The following is a 16,409-nucleotide window of genomic DNA, read 5'->3' on the forward strand; positions in this document are numbered from 1 at the left end:
TACGAGCTAAAAATCGTTCGGAAACACGGCTCGCAGGCTCTCCGGGCGGCTGGAGCGGCCGGTTGACTACATGTACCAGCATGCACCGCGACAGCGGTGCCACGGTGGTATCGTGAAACTGGCCGGTGGGATCAGTCTAAATAACTGGCAAGTCCTGACATTTCACCCCTTATGGTTTACACAACCATGCCGTAATCAGTGTCAAAGATTTATCGTGTACGAGGAATAAAGTACAGTCAATAATATACGCGCACGCGCGTGTGCGCCTCGTCAGTGTGGTCGAGCCCGGTGGAATGAAGCTTCGGGTACACTTACCTCAACAATTTTTTGCCCCTAAATTTTGTACAAAAATAAATGTAGCAGGCTATGCAGTGTGCCTTTGAAAGCTGTAAACAGGTGCATCGCGACCTGACGCGAGTGCATGACAAACTGTTTGGTGGAGATTCTGTCTGCCGCTGCCGTTTTCGTTTAGAGCAAAAGAGGCACTGGCGCCCACGGATGATGCTTTACATTCAAGAGGCATAATTGGTCTCATATTTGTGGCCTTGTGTTAATTACAAATGAAAGAACAATAAACTTAGATTGCATTCTTTTTACACGCATATATAGAATGTAGTACGTATCTTCATATATAAATTTATTTCCTGATGGTGCAATCTGCCTTATATGTCTGTACCCTGACGGAATTTCCTTAGTTCCTTGGGCAACGTTAGTGATTCGGAGCGCGGCTCGACTCATTCAACAACCGACAGTAATTTCTTCCCCCATTACTGTCTGCTTCAGTCGAACAGCAAGATACAATAAATAGAAAGTTTCGCTCTTATAGTCGCGGGGATGGGAATTATGGCACTGACAGAGAAGTGTGATATGACTGGAGAAAGTTTTGGGGCGGAAACCAGGAAGGTGGATGTGGCCCACCCATTTCCCTTTGATAATTTTGTACAGCAGACGTAATAACAAATGCCACGTTTACGCTGCCAGTAGAACGGTTTTAGGAATGTGTCCTTAACTTCTGGTAGAGACATAGGCATTTGGTGGGGCAGGTGGTTCTTATCGCTTATGCTTCGGTGCTATTTTTGCTGTTCACACTCCAGGTATTCCTTATACACCGGTGTAAAGTTGGACAAATTCACAAAAGCTGCTAAATGCATGCATGGGGAAGTTCTTTACGGGCGGCAGGATCAGAGTTGCCGATAAAGGTGCTGGCTTGAGAATCTTTCTGCTTGCGATTATGGGGTACTCATGCGGTGATATACTGGGGGCGGGTTACGTAGGCCGGCTTGCGGCATCACTCTTGGCGTAGAGGAGGGGGGGGGGGGGAGGGGGCATCGTTGAACGTATCGCCTAGAGGGTCGAATGTAGGCCTAACGCCGTCTCATAAGCTGTTTGTAGCACTCTGGAACCTACGGGTGGCCTGGGCCAGTTAGGATGGCATGCACACAAATATGCTTTGAAATCCATTTTGAGCCCCCGTCAATCTGACCGGTGGCTCCACCTATGCCATAAAACGTGTACTAGTAATGTACGGACACGGCCTCAGGTCATCCTCATGAATAAAGGTTTATGAATGAATGGCCGGTCTCGAGGGAGAGGGCGCGCACTCTTTCTTACGGCCTTCTCAATCGCCGCGCGAACAATGGGAACTTTTCTCCTTGAGTTACGCTCTCCGCCACCGCAAGGGGCGCGACCTGCTCACTGTTCGCTCCGCGTCTGCTTCAGCGGCGGCGGTTGGTTTTTGCCTGGTTTCGCGTTGTCGCTCGCGAGTTTCGTGGTGAGTGCAGCCCCGAAATTAAAGATCACAGAAGGTAGATGCTGCAGCGGCATGTCGTCAACGTACCACACGTGAACTGATATAAAAAACACTGTCGTTCAGCAAAAGTTCGACAAGCATGGCATACATTGCGGCACGGTAGATACTTTTGTTCCTTTTAATCCGAATTTTTCCCAAGCCTGTACACGAATGGGAACAAAAAGAAAACTGAATGAGCAGTGATCACATCGAAGCTTCTTCAAGGCTAACATGACAGCAACTCGTCTGAAACAGCAAAACCGTCTTTCAGCGCTAGATGCGAAACCATTCATGTAGCACCGAAGTTGAAAATAATTTCATAAAAATGTAATGTAAATTGCAAAATGCTTGCATAATATAAAGTATTAGTATAACAGTCAAAGTAAACGTTGTAGGGTTGAGGTTTAAGTGTTATTACAATTCATATACTTGGCAATGGGTGGTATTATAAACATTATTTTAATTTTGCAAATAAACATTGTTTTAATGAAGTTTTTACATGATATTATGCTTATTATGAAAACAAAAAAATGGTTGATATTCAGGACACCACTTGTGCTCGAAGTGGTAAAAAAAATCCAATAAATGATGAAGGTGATTATGCAGTGACTTACAAATGAATTCACCTGCTATATCGAAAGCATGCAACAAACTTCTAGAGCGTTAAAGAAGGACACTCTCACTAAAGGCTCATTTCAAGCCTTATATAGCGACCCATTGAGGCTCTCTTCGGGAAAGCAAAGTTAATGTGCTGAAGGGAATGACATATGCCAGATGCGAGGGCCGTAACAGCTAGCGGCACATGACTACATGACTACGTACATTGTCAAGACGGACGTTTCATCTTAGAGCAAAATCAAGGCACTGAATGAATTGATGGCATCTCCTACCATCCCATTTCCCACTGTCACATATTCCAGTTCGCCTTACGTCGCTGGATACATCTTTTAGTTAATCAACTTCGGATGTGACGCTTGCTCTATTCTTCTTAAAACTAGCGAAAGAAGCAGCCCCATGTAGTACGCTCTTCTACGAGGACAATATTCTAGTGGACTGCATTATCCGAAACCAGAGCTTGTTGCCCTATTGGACAAGCTTTCTTCTTTTTTTTTAAAAAAAAAGCTGCCGTGCACCTACTACACACAAAATGTTCTCGAAGTACTTAAGATCCTGATTCAGTAAGCATTTCAGAACTCAACACTGAGTTGCCAGAAAGGAATTGACAACAGTATGTTATTAGGCCCGTTTCTTTGATATTTGAAAAATTTCTCAGAATTCTTCTTCTCAAATAATTATACCAGGAAAGTGACAGAGAAGACCGAAAGGCCAACTCCTTATGTGCACAAGCTGTGCAGGAAGATTTTGAGCCTGTATTTTCTAGACGCAGGTCGCATTTTGATGAATTGATGAATATATAGTGCAATGTGTAACTTTAAAGGAAAATGTTTTTATTGTTTGCTGCTCTTTTCGATTCTGCTTAACTGTTTACGCCCATTTCCTTGATTAAAAATAGTCGCGAGACTACATATACATCTTCGGTCTTTCAACCGACTGATATGTTTTGAACGAAGCTAGAACAGCCTAGACCGGAAAGCGTGGCGTGACATGGTCCATAGGGTCACGAAGAGTCGGACACGACTGAACGCCTGAACTGAACTGAGAACAGCCTAGTCCACTAGACAAGTGAAATTTTTACTATATGAGTAAATTTTTGTTATTTACTCTGAATCTGAGACGCGCCATGAATTTTTGCCGGTGCCTCTTCTGATCTAAACGAAAACGGTAACGGTTGACAGAATCTCCACCCAACAGTTCACCATGCACTCACGTCAGATTGCGCTACACCTGCTTAAAACATTCGAAGGCAGATTGCATAGCCTGGTGAGTTTATTTTTGTACAAAACTTAAAGGTAAAAAATGTTGAAGTGTACCCGAAGCTTCATTCAACCGTGCACGGCCGCACTGACGAAGGAGCGCGCGCGTGACCGGATTGTTGACTGTATTTTATTCCTCGTACACGATAAATGTTCGATGTTGATTACGGACTTTGTATAAACCATAAGGGTCGAAATGTCAGGACCTGCCGGTTGCAACTGACGCGGGCGAAGCTAAAAGCGAGCGCGCGTTTCCCTTGCGCGTGAACTGCTGTAGCGGAGGAGCAGCAGTGGGGCGGTGGCGACCCCACCGGCGCGGCGGGCGGTGGAAACAGACCCCATTGGAGAGGCCGTAAGAGAAGAGAAGCGCTCTCTCCCTCGAGACCGGCCGTGGTACGGACGGCCAACAGGTGGCATAGCCGGCTTGACCGAAGTCGTGTTGTTGAATGGCGGCGCTTTACTACCGTAGAATTTCTGCATGACCTCACAGCAGCCTTCTGCACAGCTCTGCCAGTGAGAGCTTTTTGCGCGCTCCATTGTTCTTTTGAAGCGACAGCTTGACTATACATACACTACGTAGAGCCATGGTAGCCGTGGCCGCGAGTTTGACCTTCAAATGACCTCAAGTATGACGTTGACCTAGTTATGTATGGGTGTCCACAATTCCGTGGTCTCCACCCGAAACTTAACTCAGCCTTCATTTCTCCGAAACTGCAAAGAAAGAAAGAAAAAATGACCTTGACCTTATTTATTGCAGATATCCACTACTCCGTGGTGTGCATCCAAAAGTATACTACGCCTTCCTTTCCCCAAAGCCTAACTTAAGAGGGAGAGGCTGCCCTGCGTTGAGCGACGTCAGCGCACGTTAAAGGTTCCCAAGTGGCCAAAATTATTTCGTAGCCTTCCATTACGGGACCTAGCTCAGATAGTGCGCTTTTCCTTTCTTATAAACAGTTTATAAAAAAGTATAAAAAATGTGACCTTGACCAGAGTAAGTGTAGATGTCTACCATTCCATGTCCATCCAAAAATATTAGGCGCCTTCCTTTCCCCAAATCTTAACTCAAAGAAAATTGTCGCCCCGCTGCAATAGTGCAGTGGTTAAGATGCCCGACTAATGTTCTGAAGTACCTGGGTTTGAACCTGACTGCCAGCGGCTGCGTTTCGATGGAGGCGGAACTAAGAGGTTTCCGTGTGCTGTGCAATATCAGTGCGCGTTAAGGATCCTCAGGTGGTCGAAATTACTCCGGATTTTCCACTACGGCACCCCTTCTTCTCTTTTTAAACCTTGACTCCCACTTTCCTCCCTTCTCTTATAGTGCGGGTTAAGTGTCCACAGAAAATCTGACATTAAACTGCGTCTTTCCTTTCCTGCAAACAAATTACTTATACTAATAAATTATTTTAAAAAATGCGGATTGAAAATACGGTGTTACGGGGGCTGTCGCTGCAACCCTCACAACTTTCCTCTATCAGTAGGTTGAAGCCCCAAAATTTTTTCAGAAGAGTCCTCATATGGCTGTTTCTATTTCCCACTGCATGCCCTCCGGCGGCACTGTCCCCCATTCCATGCGCGCGCCCTCCGGTGCTGCTTGCACTCCGTCTGAAGAGAAGAATTTCGTTGAGTCGAAAAGCCTTCATCCTGATCAAAATTGGTTTGATTTGCTTTATGGGGTTTAACGTCCCAAAACCGACTCAGGCTATGAGAGACACCGTAGTTGAAGGCACTAGAAATTTCGTCCACCTGTGGTCCTTCAATATTAAGGCGAAAACCTTTAATGCCTCATCGTTGTTGACGGAAGATTGTCAGCAGAGGTGTCACGCTTTCGAGAGCGAGAGTTAAAAATACATTAATAAACCTTGCCTCCACCGAGAATCAAACCTCCATCCCTTGGATCTCCAGCCCAGTGCTTTACCAACTGCACCAGGCCCCGGATCGTGAAATGCTCTTCATAATTCCCCTTGTCTACCGTGATGGTGATAATGGGATTCCGCGGGTGGCAGATACTGCGCCTTTCATTTCCTGTAAACGAATTATAGAATGCCGGTGAACTTTGATGCGTTCAATGAAATGCTGGTCGTGTTCAACAAGGGGCACGCGATGTACCGTCACAGGTCATGACGTAACCAGGCAATTCATGCATGTACGAAGCAGACCCCACCGGGCATCTGATCCAGGCGTCCGTGCGGCGCCTTTCATTAGCCGTTTCCTCGAATATCGCACCACACAGCAAACAGAAGCAGACCCAGATGTTTAGGAGGCGTAGTAAAGTAGGCATCAGCGGCGTTTGAAATTAACTTGCAGGATAGAAAAGGCGCAGTATCTGTCACAATACTCCGCGGACACATGTACCACGCCGTAAAGGAAGGGAGGAAGGTGGAAGTTAAAGAAGAGAGGGAGATAGGGTGCCGTAGTGGAGGGCTACGATCCACCGCGCTATAATGGCTTCCGCCTCATCGCACTTTAGTGGTCCAAAGTGCCCCTTAGAATTTTTAGTAAAATAGATTGACAAAAAGGGTGCCGGAGAAAATAAACGCGCGTAGTTTCGTATCAGACTGTAAAGCAACCATATTTTGTCCACCGTTAAGGTTGGTGTCATACTATTTCGCTTCCCATTTAACATCCATATGATGCCAAGTTGGAGGCTACTTTGCGACAGGAATGATGACATATATACCTCTGGCAAGTGTAGGTGTCCACAGAGAAGTGAAAAACTGCGCCTTCCGTTCCCCCAAAACAAATGAAACAAAAAATATACAAGCATTCGCGGAATAATAAAGGCACTGTTCAAGGGGCTGAAATAAATATTGCGCCTTCTTTCCCCAAAAAAGCAGTTAAAACAATAAGTGCAAAATTGTTCGCAGAATGGAAATGCGGTGTTAAAAGAGCTATAGCATATACTTTGCGGGTGGACCTCGGACCTTCAGCGTTCTCGTAATTATTTTACTTTCTTGCTTCATTTTCTCGCAGTGTACACACCATGAAATATATTCTGTTAAGCCCCTATACTGTAGTGCGCCTGCGGGGGAATATCGGTATACAAAGAAACAAAAAAAAAAAATAAACAAATATGTTCTGCCGATCGTAAGCTGATTTCTCCAACACTAAATCTGAAATGACACAAGATCACTGGACGTGACAGCCTCCCGTTTGCCGAACCACCTTGTATGCATGAAATGGCACCCGACATAGAAAGCCCCGCTTAACCAAGCGCTACGAAAGTGCCAGTGCTAGAGGTAGCGTGTGTGACTCCAAGGAAAGCTGCACTCTGATCTCACTCCGTGAAAACGAGTCTGTGGAAAGGAGGAAATAGCTTTCAGCACTCATAGTGCTTTCTCGACACGCCCTATGATCGGGCGATTCTCCTCTATAAATTATAGAAACTCACAGAAATAAAATTCTATCTTGACAATTAAATTACAATGTACTCAGTCAAATTTATGAGCTCGAGCGACAAAATTTTGCATATAGAGTCATGTTTTTCACTGTCTACCTCATATAACCATTCCTTTACTCATAAAAAACGTCATTCGTCGACATGAACGGTGCGACACCATCTGCGGATGGACATTTTCTGCGCCCACCCATGAGCCTAATATGTATAGATACGAGTGTCCGCGCGCTGTAGTAATCAAACGCGGTACGTTCAGGCTGGATGGACAATGTTGAGTTCCCACTGAGACGAAGAACGTAATGAGGAACGCAGACTAGCGCACGTCTCGTTTAGCATGGGGTGTCTCTACCGTTCACGCAACTATATATTCGATCGGCAATTTGTCGCAGCAACTTATAAAGGAGACTTACGCTTGCGGTCGCTTGGTGCATGCCCTAACGGCGATCAAATCAAAGCTCCTTTGGGCAGGAACGCTTCAAAAATTGAGAACCGCGCCTTTGTCAGCGTTAGCATAGATTCCTTCATCATCTCCAAAGTACGAAAGTTAAAGGCCCCACCTCTTTGGGCGTCGCATAACTTAATGTGCCTCTATTGTCGCACAGTCCTGGAGTACGCATGCTGTTTTGGCTTCGTCACAAGCCGGACACAGTGCCGTCTGGACTGCGCCCAAGAGTAACTGAGGGTATTTCGCATGGAACTGGGATGTGTGCTATGGCGATCTTCTCAATGTGGGACCTTGTAGCGAACGCTGTCTAGGCTCGTTAAACCATTAGAATAGCGACACTCCCTTCTTCGTTTAGGTCAGAGCAATGGTACTGCCAATGTAAGTGAACGAATGGTTCTAGAATAGTTTAGAAATCTATAGGTGCGTCGTTTATGTAAGTGTTCTATTTATCATCTCTCTACGTAGTTGTAATAGAGGTGGTAGCATACAGTGGCATGGGTCGCATTGATAACAGCTGATGTAGAAGTAGCTGAAATATCTGCAGTGTTGTGCTAGTGATATACTAGTAACACTAGAGAATAGTAATGCTATATCACAGGGATGCTATACTACAATAATGCTATATACTATAGCAAGTGATTGGCAACCCTGTGTGTTCGCTTAAGAAAAAAAAATGCTAGCAGTTTGACCAAGGTCACACCAAAAGGTTAAGCGATAGAAACTGATCCTGTTGCTGTTGTCACGTGGTGGTGATAAGGCCGTAGGTAGCAAAGGAGAAGACAGCGAAATCGCGCTGAAATAAACTCTTTATAGGGCTGCCTTGCGCCCCCAAAAGAACTGAGTAATCGGCGGCTGCGATAGCAACAATCGGGCTCGGCGGTCGTCGAACAAAGAACGTCCGTCGAACCCTTCAACGCTCAATTTAAAGAGAATGAAGAAACATCTAGATAACGCCGCAAATGGTGACTAGCACAACCTAGAACATTGCGGAAACATACGCGAGTGGTCGGAATCTTCGAGACACAATTCGGTGCATCTTGCGCGACAAAGATACTAATAAATCTGCGTCTCGCCACAACCAGCATGAACAAACAAATAATACAGAATTGACCCACGTGCCAGAATCAGAGTGATAAGGCCGCATGCTGGCAGCTGTCCAAAAAAGAACACATACAGATTTGAATGGTTTGCGGCACTATGTTCGCTTATCAAGATTACCCGACGTCAAGGATCGCACCGACACGGAGATTGATTTTTGCATCTAGTGGAGCTATCGCTCTAACAAAGACAGTATCAGAAAAGGCGTTTAAAGAAATAAGATAAAAACGAGACGGCGGATTTAAACGACGCGATAAATGCTACTTTCCCGTTCATTCATTAAGCATAGTAATGAAACTAAATGCCGAGAGAAGCGAACGTGATTCGTGAGTTTTGAGTCTAGAGTTACAAATGAGAATTCGATACAAAATGTCAATTTCAGTATGAACATTGCACGTCACCTTGACAAGCCTGACACTGTTGAAAGCATTTAATATGAAGTCCAATTGCTTTGTATTCTAGCAGCTGTAGAGCGCTGTTGGGATACAGAACCCAAACCAAAGGTTTCATTTATCAACCTTCGAGCCAATTCGGATTCTGTGTGTTCACGGCAGGCTGTTCCCTTCCCTTCTTTCTCCTCCGCTCTTCTCGTCCAGTGAGGGCGCCGCTATAGTATACTTGTTTATTAAGGAGTCGGACCATTGGTGGACGCTGTTCAAAAGCCAGGATTAGTTTTGATAACAGCTACTACGCTAGTTAAACCGACATATCTCGACTGTGGTGTTGAAATTATTCAGCCGGCAATTGAACTCGTTTCAACTGGCCGCTTGTCCCTCCGAGCATAACCGATTAATCTATGCCGATTAGCCCAAACAAGATCAGCAATTAATGGACGCATCGGGAAACCCCTCTAAACACGTTGCGGAGAGCGGTTCGGAGACAGGAGGGCGACTGAAAGAATGAAGCCGCCGCACGGTACACAATATTGAGTCACGGTGGACAAACTCTGCCTGGGAGTGCCTTGTAACAATTACGGGAAAGAAACAAGGAGAATTTATTTGCTCAGTCACTCCCATATGCGATGCGTATTACAATGCACGTGCCAAGCTCCCACGCTTCTCTATTTTCAATGCTGAGCTTTGGATAGCTCGCAAGCCACTGGTGCCTTGCAAGACGGATTCCACTCGGCCGTCCCTATTTTCGCTCCTTGCTGCTTTGGTTCCTCAGGAAAGAGCAGGGAGGTAGAGCACACTGACCTGCACAACGTATGATGGCAACTCTTTAGGCAAACGCCATCTCCTTTTGCGACGTCAGACTTGCAGACAGGGCACGTAAACGGCGCTGAATTTGCGACGATGTCTTTGGTGTACAGCTCCAACTGCTCTTGAAGCCGCTTCTTCTTTTCCTTGGAGTCCTGTTCAGTACAGAAAAGAAAGGAATGTGAGCAGGACGTGTAAGAAATGAAGCTACAAAGAAAAGGCTGCACGCAGGAGAGCCTTTCCAGAAATGGCCTTTCCTACGCCAATCGAGTCGAGAAAAACTGATACCGACATGTAAACCACACGTGTTTTTTTTTTTCTTTCTGCGCGTCTCCTCAGATCGCCTGATATAGGCATCTAAACCGTCCTTTCTCTCGTCAAAGGAAACGAGCATTCTGCTGGGATTGAGTCGGAAACTGGGTTCCGCTACTACGTCGCGACCATCAGCCCTTACTACGGACTAACTAGGACATTTGAAGCGCCAGACGAACACGACATGCAAAGCCTGCGAGCGGGCCGCTGACGGAGAGAGGGCATCTGACCGCAGCACCCGTATTCTGTAGGACAAAGCTTCTGCGCAAATGGAGCGGCGTGCGAGTGCGACGAGTGCTCACTGTGCGCACGCGAGATTTGATGATGATGATTATGATGGTGGTGGTGGTAATGATGACCCCATTTACACACATCAACTTTGTAACTCACATTCAGCTGCTGCTGTCGAATCCAGCTTGCTTTTTTATTTTGCACTGAGCCGCTAGCGTTTGCTGGGACTGCGGCAATTTCGTAAATTAGGCAATACATCTACGATGGTGCCTATATAAAAACATATGGGAATTAGTCCATGTTTCACGCTGGCGTCGTGCAGCATTTTTGGGTTTTTTGTTCGCATTGCACGTCCAACCACCCGCATGGTAAATGCTTAGCGAAATTCAAGTATAACTCTTGCGCCATCTGTAATCATCTGTGACTCGTATTAGCACTCTTTTATCACTTATCCTCCATTATAAGTAAGGAACGTATGCTGACATGTGATACATTTTCTTCTTCGTGCTTTTCGTGTTTTGTTGCTAGACTGTGCTGTTTAAAGATGGGCCACGCGAGAACGCACCCAAAGACTGAGGTCTGGGACGGTGTCCAGAAAGAGTGCCTTTAATGCGTTCTCTCTAGCTCAGTGGCGACCTTACCACATCTTCGCTCATGAGCTTACGCTTCCTTTTCGTCTTCTTCCTCCCGCTAACTCAGTATGTTCTTCCTCCTCGCTGGCTCGGTAAGAAGAGCGGCGCTAAAGATTTAACACACTCCCGGCCGCGAGATGTCAGGTGTTGATCTCCAAGGGTACAAGGTTCTGTATTGCTCCCGTACAAATCCATTGCCGAACTTCACCTTGGAGCAGCCTTGTTTTGGTAAACTTTGTACTTGTTTCATAGTGCCTCATGTACCCTTGAGTTGTCGAAGGCGAGTAGATGGGAGTTATAAAGCCCAAAATGACGTAAGGAAGCACGTATAACATCAACAATATTGGTGCCATGTTTATGGCACTGAGTAGTCCTGACTCCTAAGGTAGTAGGAGTAATTCATACGCTTTCGTTGTACTCCTGGTACACGTATTAAGGCGCCAGGCTGCTCACACTCACTGTCGTGTCCAGATCCGGCCGCCCTTCGCTGGACATCCAATACAGCTCACTGCTAGATTGCTGCATCGTGAGAAGTGCTTGAAACGGCGACTGACTCGTCAGTGGCCATCCGCGTGCAGTAGCGAGCGAGTCCTATCATTTCAGCTTCCAGCTAGTACTCAGTGCGGACGCCGGCGTTGTGAAGCTTCGCGGTGATGTGGACAAGTTCCTGGGTAACGTCCAACCTTCTGTTATCATGTGATTTTTTTATGACTTTTTTGCTAGATAAAGCCAAGACACGTACTGTCTTTTGTAGTTCGTTCCAGACTTTGGTTCCAACGCTCTCCTGGTTGGCCACAGAAGCAAAGAAACACATGGCGTAAGGGTAGATGTTCTCAATCGAGTGTATAGGCAGGCAGGTGACCTGGTCGGAATATTATCTTGGTGGTGGGTGTGGCCCAAGGGAAACAGGAACTGAACCTTCTCGGAGAGGAATGCCGCCAAGAAAGTCTAGAAGCGGTAGCGGAGGTAGCCTAAGATAATGCGTGCGTCGTTCCCCCCTGTGGAAAGCCGCTGAAGCATCTCGGAGGGCCTGACGAGCGGCAAAGTACTGGTCCCGCTTCCAGAAAAAGCGGTATTTTTCCCTGGTATTCAGAAGAGGTATAGTCTCTGTCTGCTGTTTGTGAGCCCGCACAAGGCCCACGATTGATTTCTCCGTCTTGCGCTCGAAGTCGTGCACTTTCTGAGCGTGCCTGTGCATGTTCGCGTGGGGCTTTAGGAGTCCCAGAGCTATAGAGCCACGATTCTTTTGTAGCCTTCAGTGGAGGGCCGCTTCCACGACAAGTAACATTCTTCCAACAGCGTAGCTGCTGGCATTTGGAACGGATGAAAACATACTGCTCTTCATCCACTTAATCTTTGCGATGCTGGCATATTCGTTTAAATCTACACCTACTAAAGGTTCGCACGCGAAAAAAATTTAGAGGTCTTCCATCGATTCCTTTAGTGAGCGAGTCGTTCATGGGCTACTTCAGTATTAGTCTTAGCCTCAGAGGTATGCATACGATTTATATCCCATGCGATGAGAAATAAGCCAATATTAGCGCTAAGTAAATACTTCACTCTGAGGAATGCTGGGAATTACGCTTTGAGAGTCTGCTCTTCGTGTATCTTGCGTGATAAAAGGTAAAATTTCATGGATGGTTCCCGGCCATGTCGTGAATTGTCTAGGCTATTGCGACCCTCTACAACGCAAGGGTAAGGATTTGCAGCTTTCCATATTGAGGAAGAAGGAATTACTATGGTTTAAAAATGAATAATAGTACACGCGAAGAGTTTTTGGCAAACTAAACACGTGCCCGAACGCTTCCGGCATTGTCCTCTGTCGCCACGAGTAGAGCGACACGAGTCTTTTGTCTGATCGCCTAACTTGTAACGTAATGCAGCTTTATTCTGATGCATACATACATGTTTAGAATAGGGTGAAAGCTAAAAGCTAACAAAAAAAAAACAGCTTGAAAATGCCTTTCTCTTGCAACTGCCGAATAAAGAGAAAGAAATGAATACCAGCTCTAAAGAGTACCTCACTTTTGCCTCAATGTTATACCAAGTTAATGCTCAAATAAAAATGTAGTAAAAAGAAACGAATATATGGCCCGGAGCTTTAGAGGCTGATAGTATACGATTGTTTCGAATTCCTCATTGTCTTTCGAACACATAGCTGGTGTCATATGCGAGCGGTTATTATCACTATTATCCATTGATAGCATCACACATACTCCTCAGTTACAGGAATTGCAGAAAACGTGAGGTTTATCACCAAACCATCAAGAAAATAACTACAAGCAGCAATTATGCATAGGCCAGTATTTTGCATTTCTCTTTCACAACAGACCTAAGGGGCTTTTCAGGACTGAACTGTTTTGCGAAAGTTCCGCTGTAAAAGCAGCATATTTATCCTAGACAGCAGGGATAGCAAGACTGAGCGAGCTGGAACTTCACATATACTATAGTAATAATAATAAAATTGCTCCCGCATAAGTATTAGTCAAAGATTACTCGCTCTATATTGGAAAGCGCGACCTAAAACCACCACAATGAACCGTGCAGCTTCGAACGAAGTAGGAGGGTTCCTGTGCGCATAATTCCATGCAGCCTGCCTTTATAACTCACGTAGAGCGAGCAGTGACGAGGCAGCATGCACATTAGGAAGGTAAATGGAAAATGTCTAGAACTGCTGGTTACGCACGAAATTAGGCTGACAGCATCGAAGTGGTTGAGCAGGGAACGAAAGGGGGGAAAAAATAACTCGATATCGTCATGATCGGTTTGAACAAACCGCTGCTCGCTTTTAAAGTCTCGCTGTTATTCGTGTATACACTAAAGGTTGTATTATAAGCTTAAGTAACAAACACTTGGTAAGCCATAAATCGGATTATGATTAATTACAATCTGGTTTTCTGCAAAAAAAAAAAAAAATACCAGAAGGATCAGAGTAGCCCATAAAACACAAATATTTCCTTTTTTTTTTTTTTCCTTGAAACGACGGATAAATACATCCATTTTTTTTTTTTTCGCTCCTGGTAGCTGTACAGATAAATTCAAACAAATCGGTCGAGCCCATTAATGTGTTTTGGCTGAACACAGAGCTAGATATTCTTGCACATAAAAGCTTGGATGAGGCTTTACCTCTCCCTGCCTTCGGGTCACATATAAAAGTCCAGATCTGCTCTTCGTCTTCATGTCTTCAGAGGAAGAAGAATGAACTGCCGAAGGATCATAACAAACTACAAACTGCACATCGTTCTCCTTCCGGCAAGTGAGAAGACCAAGGTGGACCACTGTAAGCTGCGGGGTGTCCACCTGCAGGTTAAGTACTTAAGTACGTGCAACATTGTCAAAGATTCAGAGCCAGGTTTTCGTCTAAGCTTGTTAGTGGGGCCCCTTAGCATTCAGGGTTGCCCTAAGGATTTAGGACACTGAAAATGCCTTACGAACCATACGGTGTGACTCAGATGCAAGCCCTTGAGGTAAAAGCTTTTGCAAAAAAAAAATAAAAAATGTGTACATCCGGCGGATGCTGAGTGTCAGACCAAACCCGCCCACTGCTGCGTGCAGCGAAGTAGCTCCCTATTAAGAGGTCCTAACGATTACGACTTGTTCGGCCTGTGCTATTGTTCAGGCAGTCGAAATATGAAAGCGTGCCAAGCTAAGCACCTTCGGCAGGCGCCGAGGACTCTGAGGTGAGAAAGCGAGGGAGAAAACAAACATTGGATGAGGCAAGCACGGTGGAAAAAAGAATTATCATCACAAAAAAAAAAAAAGGTAGAAACGAAGGGAGCAACTAGGCCAGAATGAACAACTAAATAACAGGAACAGCCCGAGCATGGAAGGAAGGAAGCGGGGAAACAAAGAAAGAGAGAAGAGAAGGAATAGGGGTGAAGTAAGAACAGAGAAGATAAAGGAACTGCAATTACGAACGAGGATTGACAAAGAAAAGATGTAGGAATGAATGAAAAAAAAAAAAAGGCGGTAAGCAATGGCAGCGGTATCAAGGGTGCGACGGGCAGCAGCCTGCGCATGCCGCGCTGCACACAACTGCAGACTGGCATTCGTGCCCCTCACCTCCAAGGCGCCGCTGTCCATGGCCCTGACGAGGCTTGCGATGTGCTGCTCGCACGACAGGCCGACGTGGATGGCGCGGCAGGCGAGGCAGTTGAGCGCGGAGCACTGCGGGCATCGCACGGGCTCGGTGGCAGGCCCGTCCCAGTGCCAGCTCCCCGAGCAGCCAGACTTGGCGCAGCGGTACAGAGGCGACAGCCGCTCATTCCTTGGCGTCTTTTCGGAGGGGAATGTGTTCTGCTTGACAGCCAAACAAAACATGGCGGTACGCCCAGTCACACGGAAGTCATATAAGTGTTCTGGTCACCTAGACGGGCACACTGATTACACGGAATCAGTACGCTGCATCTGTTTTGTTCTATAGTGACGTATTAATTTCAATGAGGTAAAAGTGGGGTCATTCCGCGCGAGACGTTCCATCCCCCATAAGCGGCCATCATTGATTCTCTCGAAAAAAAATAGGGTATTTATCGATTGTGTGAATAATGTTTTGTCAAATAATTTCACAAAAAAAAAAAAAAATCTGTTCTCACGTATGCGCCTTTCGAAGTTATCGAGAAGACGCAAAGGATTACGTTAAAATATATTTGAATCAAGTGCGAAAGCAGATAAAATATTATATTCTATTTTATATTATCGCAGATGGGTTGTTCTTACATTTAACTTCATTAGTGCTCCCATATAACCGTTTTATGCGTTTTCTTAGTTCCATACAGAAGCTAATAATTGTGCCTGTTCAGTATTTTTTATCATAAAGGTCGTTCATGGTTTAATCAAAATAAATTTTTCACCGTTCATCGGTCAATAGAGTGTATGCCAAAAATAATTTAAGCTTCCTTTAAATATTACTTTTTTAAGAAAATAGCCCCAAAGTTTGCAAATAGTGGTGCTTTTCTTAGATTGAGACCTAAATTAAACACAAAGGCCCTAGAGATAAAAATACGTGAGATAGCTTATTAAACACGTATACACTTCTTAGCCTGCAATCCACAGTTTTTTGCTAGAGTAAATTTTGTCTTACGCGAGAAATATATATTATTGAAGTTCACAACCAGTGTGACTGGTCGGCACTTCCGAACTCAGCTTTCACTGCATAACAGTTGGGCGGCGCCTACCTTTTGTTGGGACGCATGCTTACTTTAGCTCTTTCCCAAGCGAAAACTTTCTCAATCAATTAATGCCAACAAAAGTTCACCTTGCTGAACGATACTTTCCAGAGTTTGACACTCATTTTAGGCCTCGCGTGTTCAGAAATAGGAAGGAAGCATGGATGTGACGTCTGTTGTGTGACAATTAGTCAACTTTGCAAAGGCAGAAAAATCACGTGGTCATTACTTTTCTCCTGTCTCAAAGTAGAGAGAAATGATGGCTTGAAC

General features: G+C 45.3%; 1 protein-coding gene across 1 annotated transcript in view; it reads right to left on the bottom strand.

Moving 5' to 3' along the window:
* Positions 1-16,409, bottom strand: part of LOC146205630 (ranBP-type and C3HC4-type zinc finger-containing protein 1-like) — a 53,388-nt gene that overhangs the window by 32,710 nt on the left and 4,269 nt on the right. Inside the window, exons 2-4 of the mRNA XM_084586935.1 lie at positions 16,196-16,198; positions 15,037-15,273; positions 9,797-9,954 (exon numbers count right to left, since the gene is read on the bottom strand). Coding sequence (XP_084443061.1) covers positions 9,797-9,954; positions 15,037-15,273; positions 16,196-16,198 — 398 coding nt within the window. The remainder of the gene's footprint in view (positions 1-9,796; positions 9,955-15,036; positions 15,274-16,195; positions 16,199-16,409) is intronic.

The sequence above is a fragment of the Amblyomma maculatum genome, chromosome 1 (genome assembly GCF_055883805.1).
Source record: "Amblyomma maculatum isolate TAMU_Amacu chromosome 1, ASM5588380v1, whole genome shotgun sequence".
NCBI lineage: Eukaryota > Metazoa > Arthropoda > Arachnida > Ixodida > Ixodidae > Amblyomma > Amblyomma maculatum.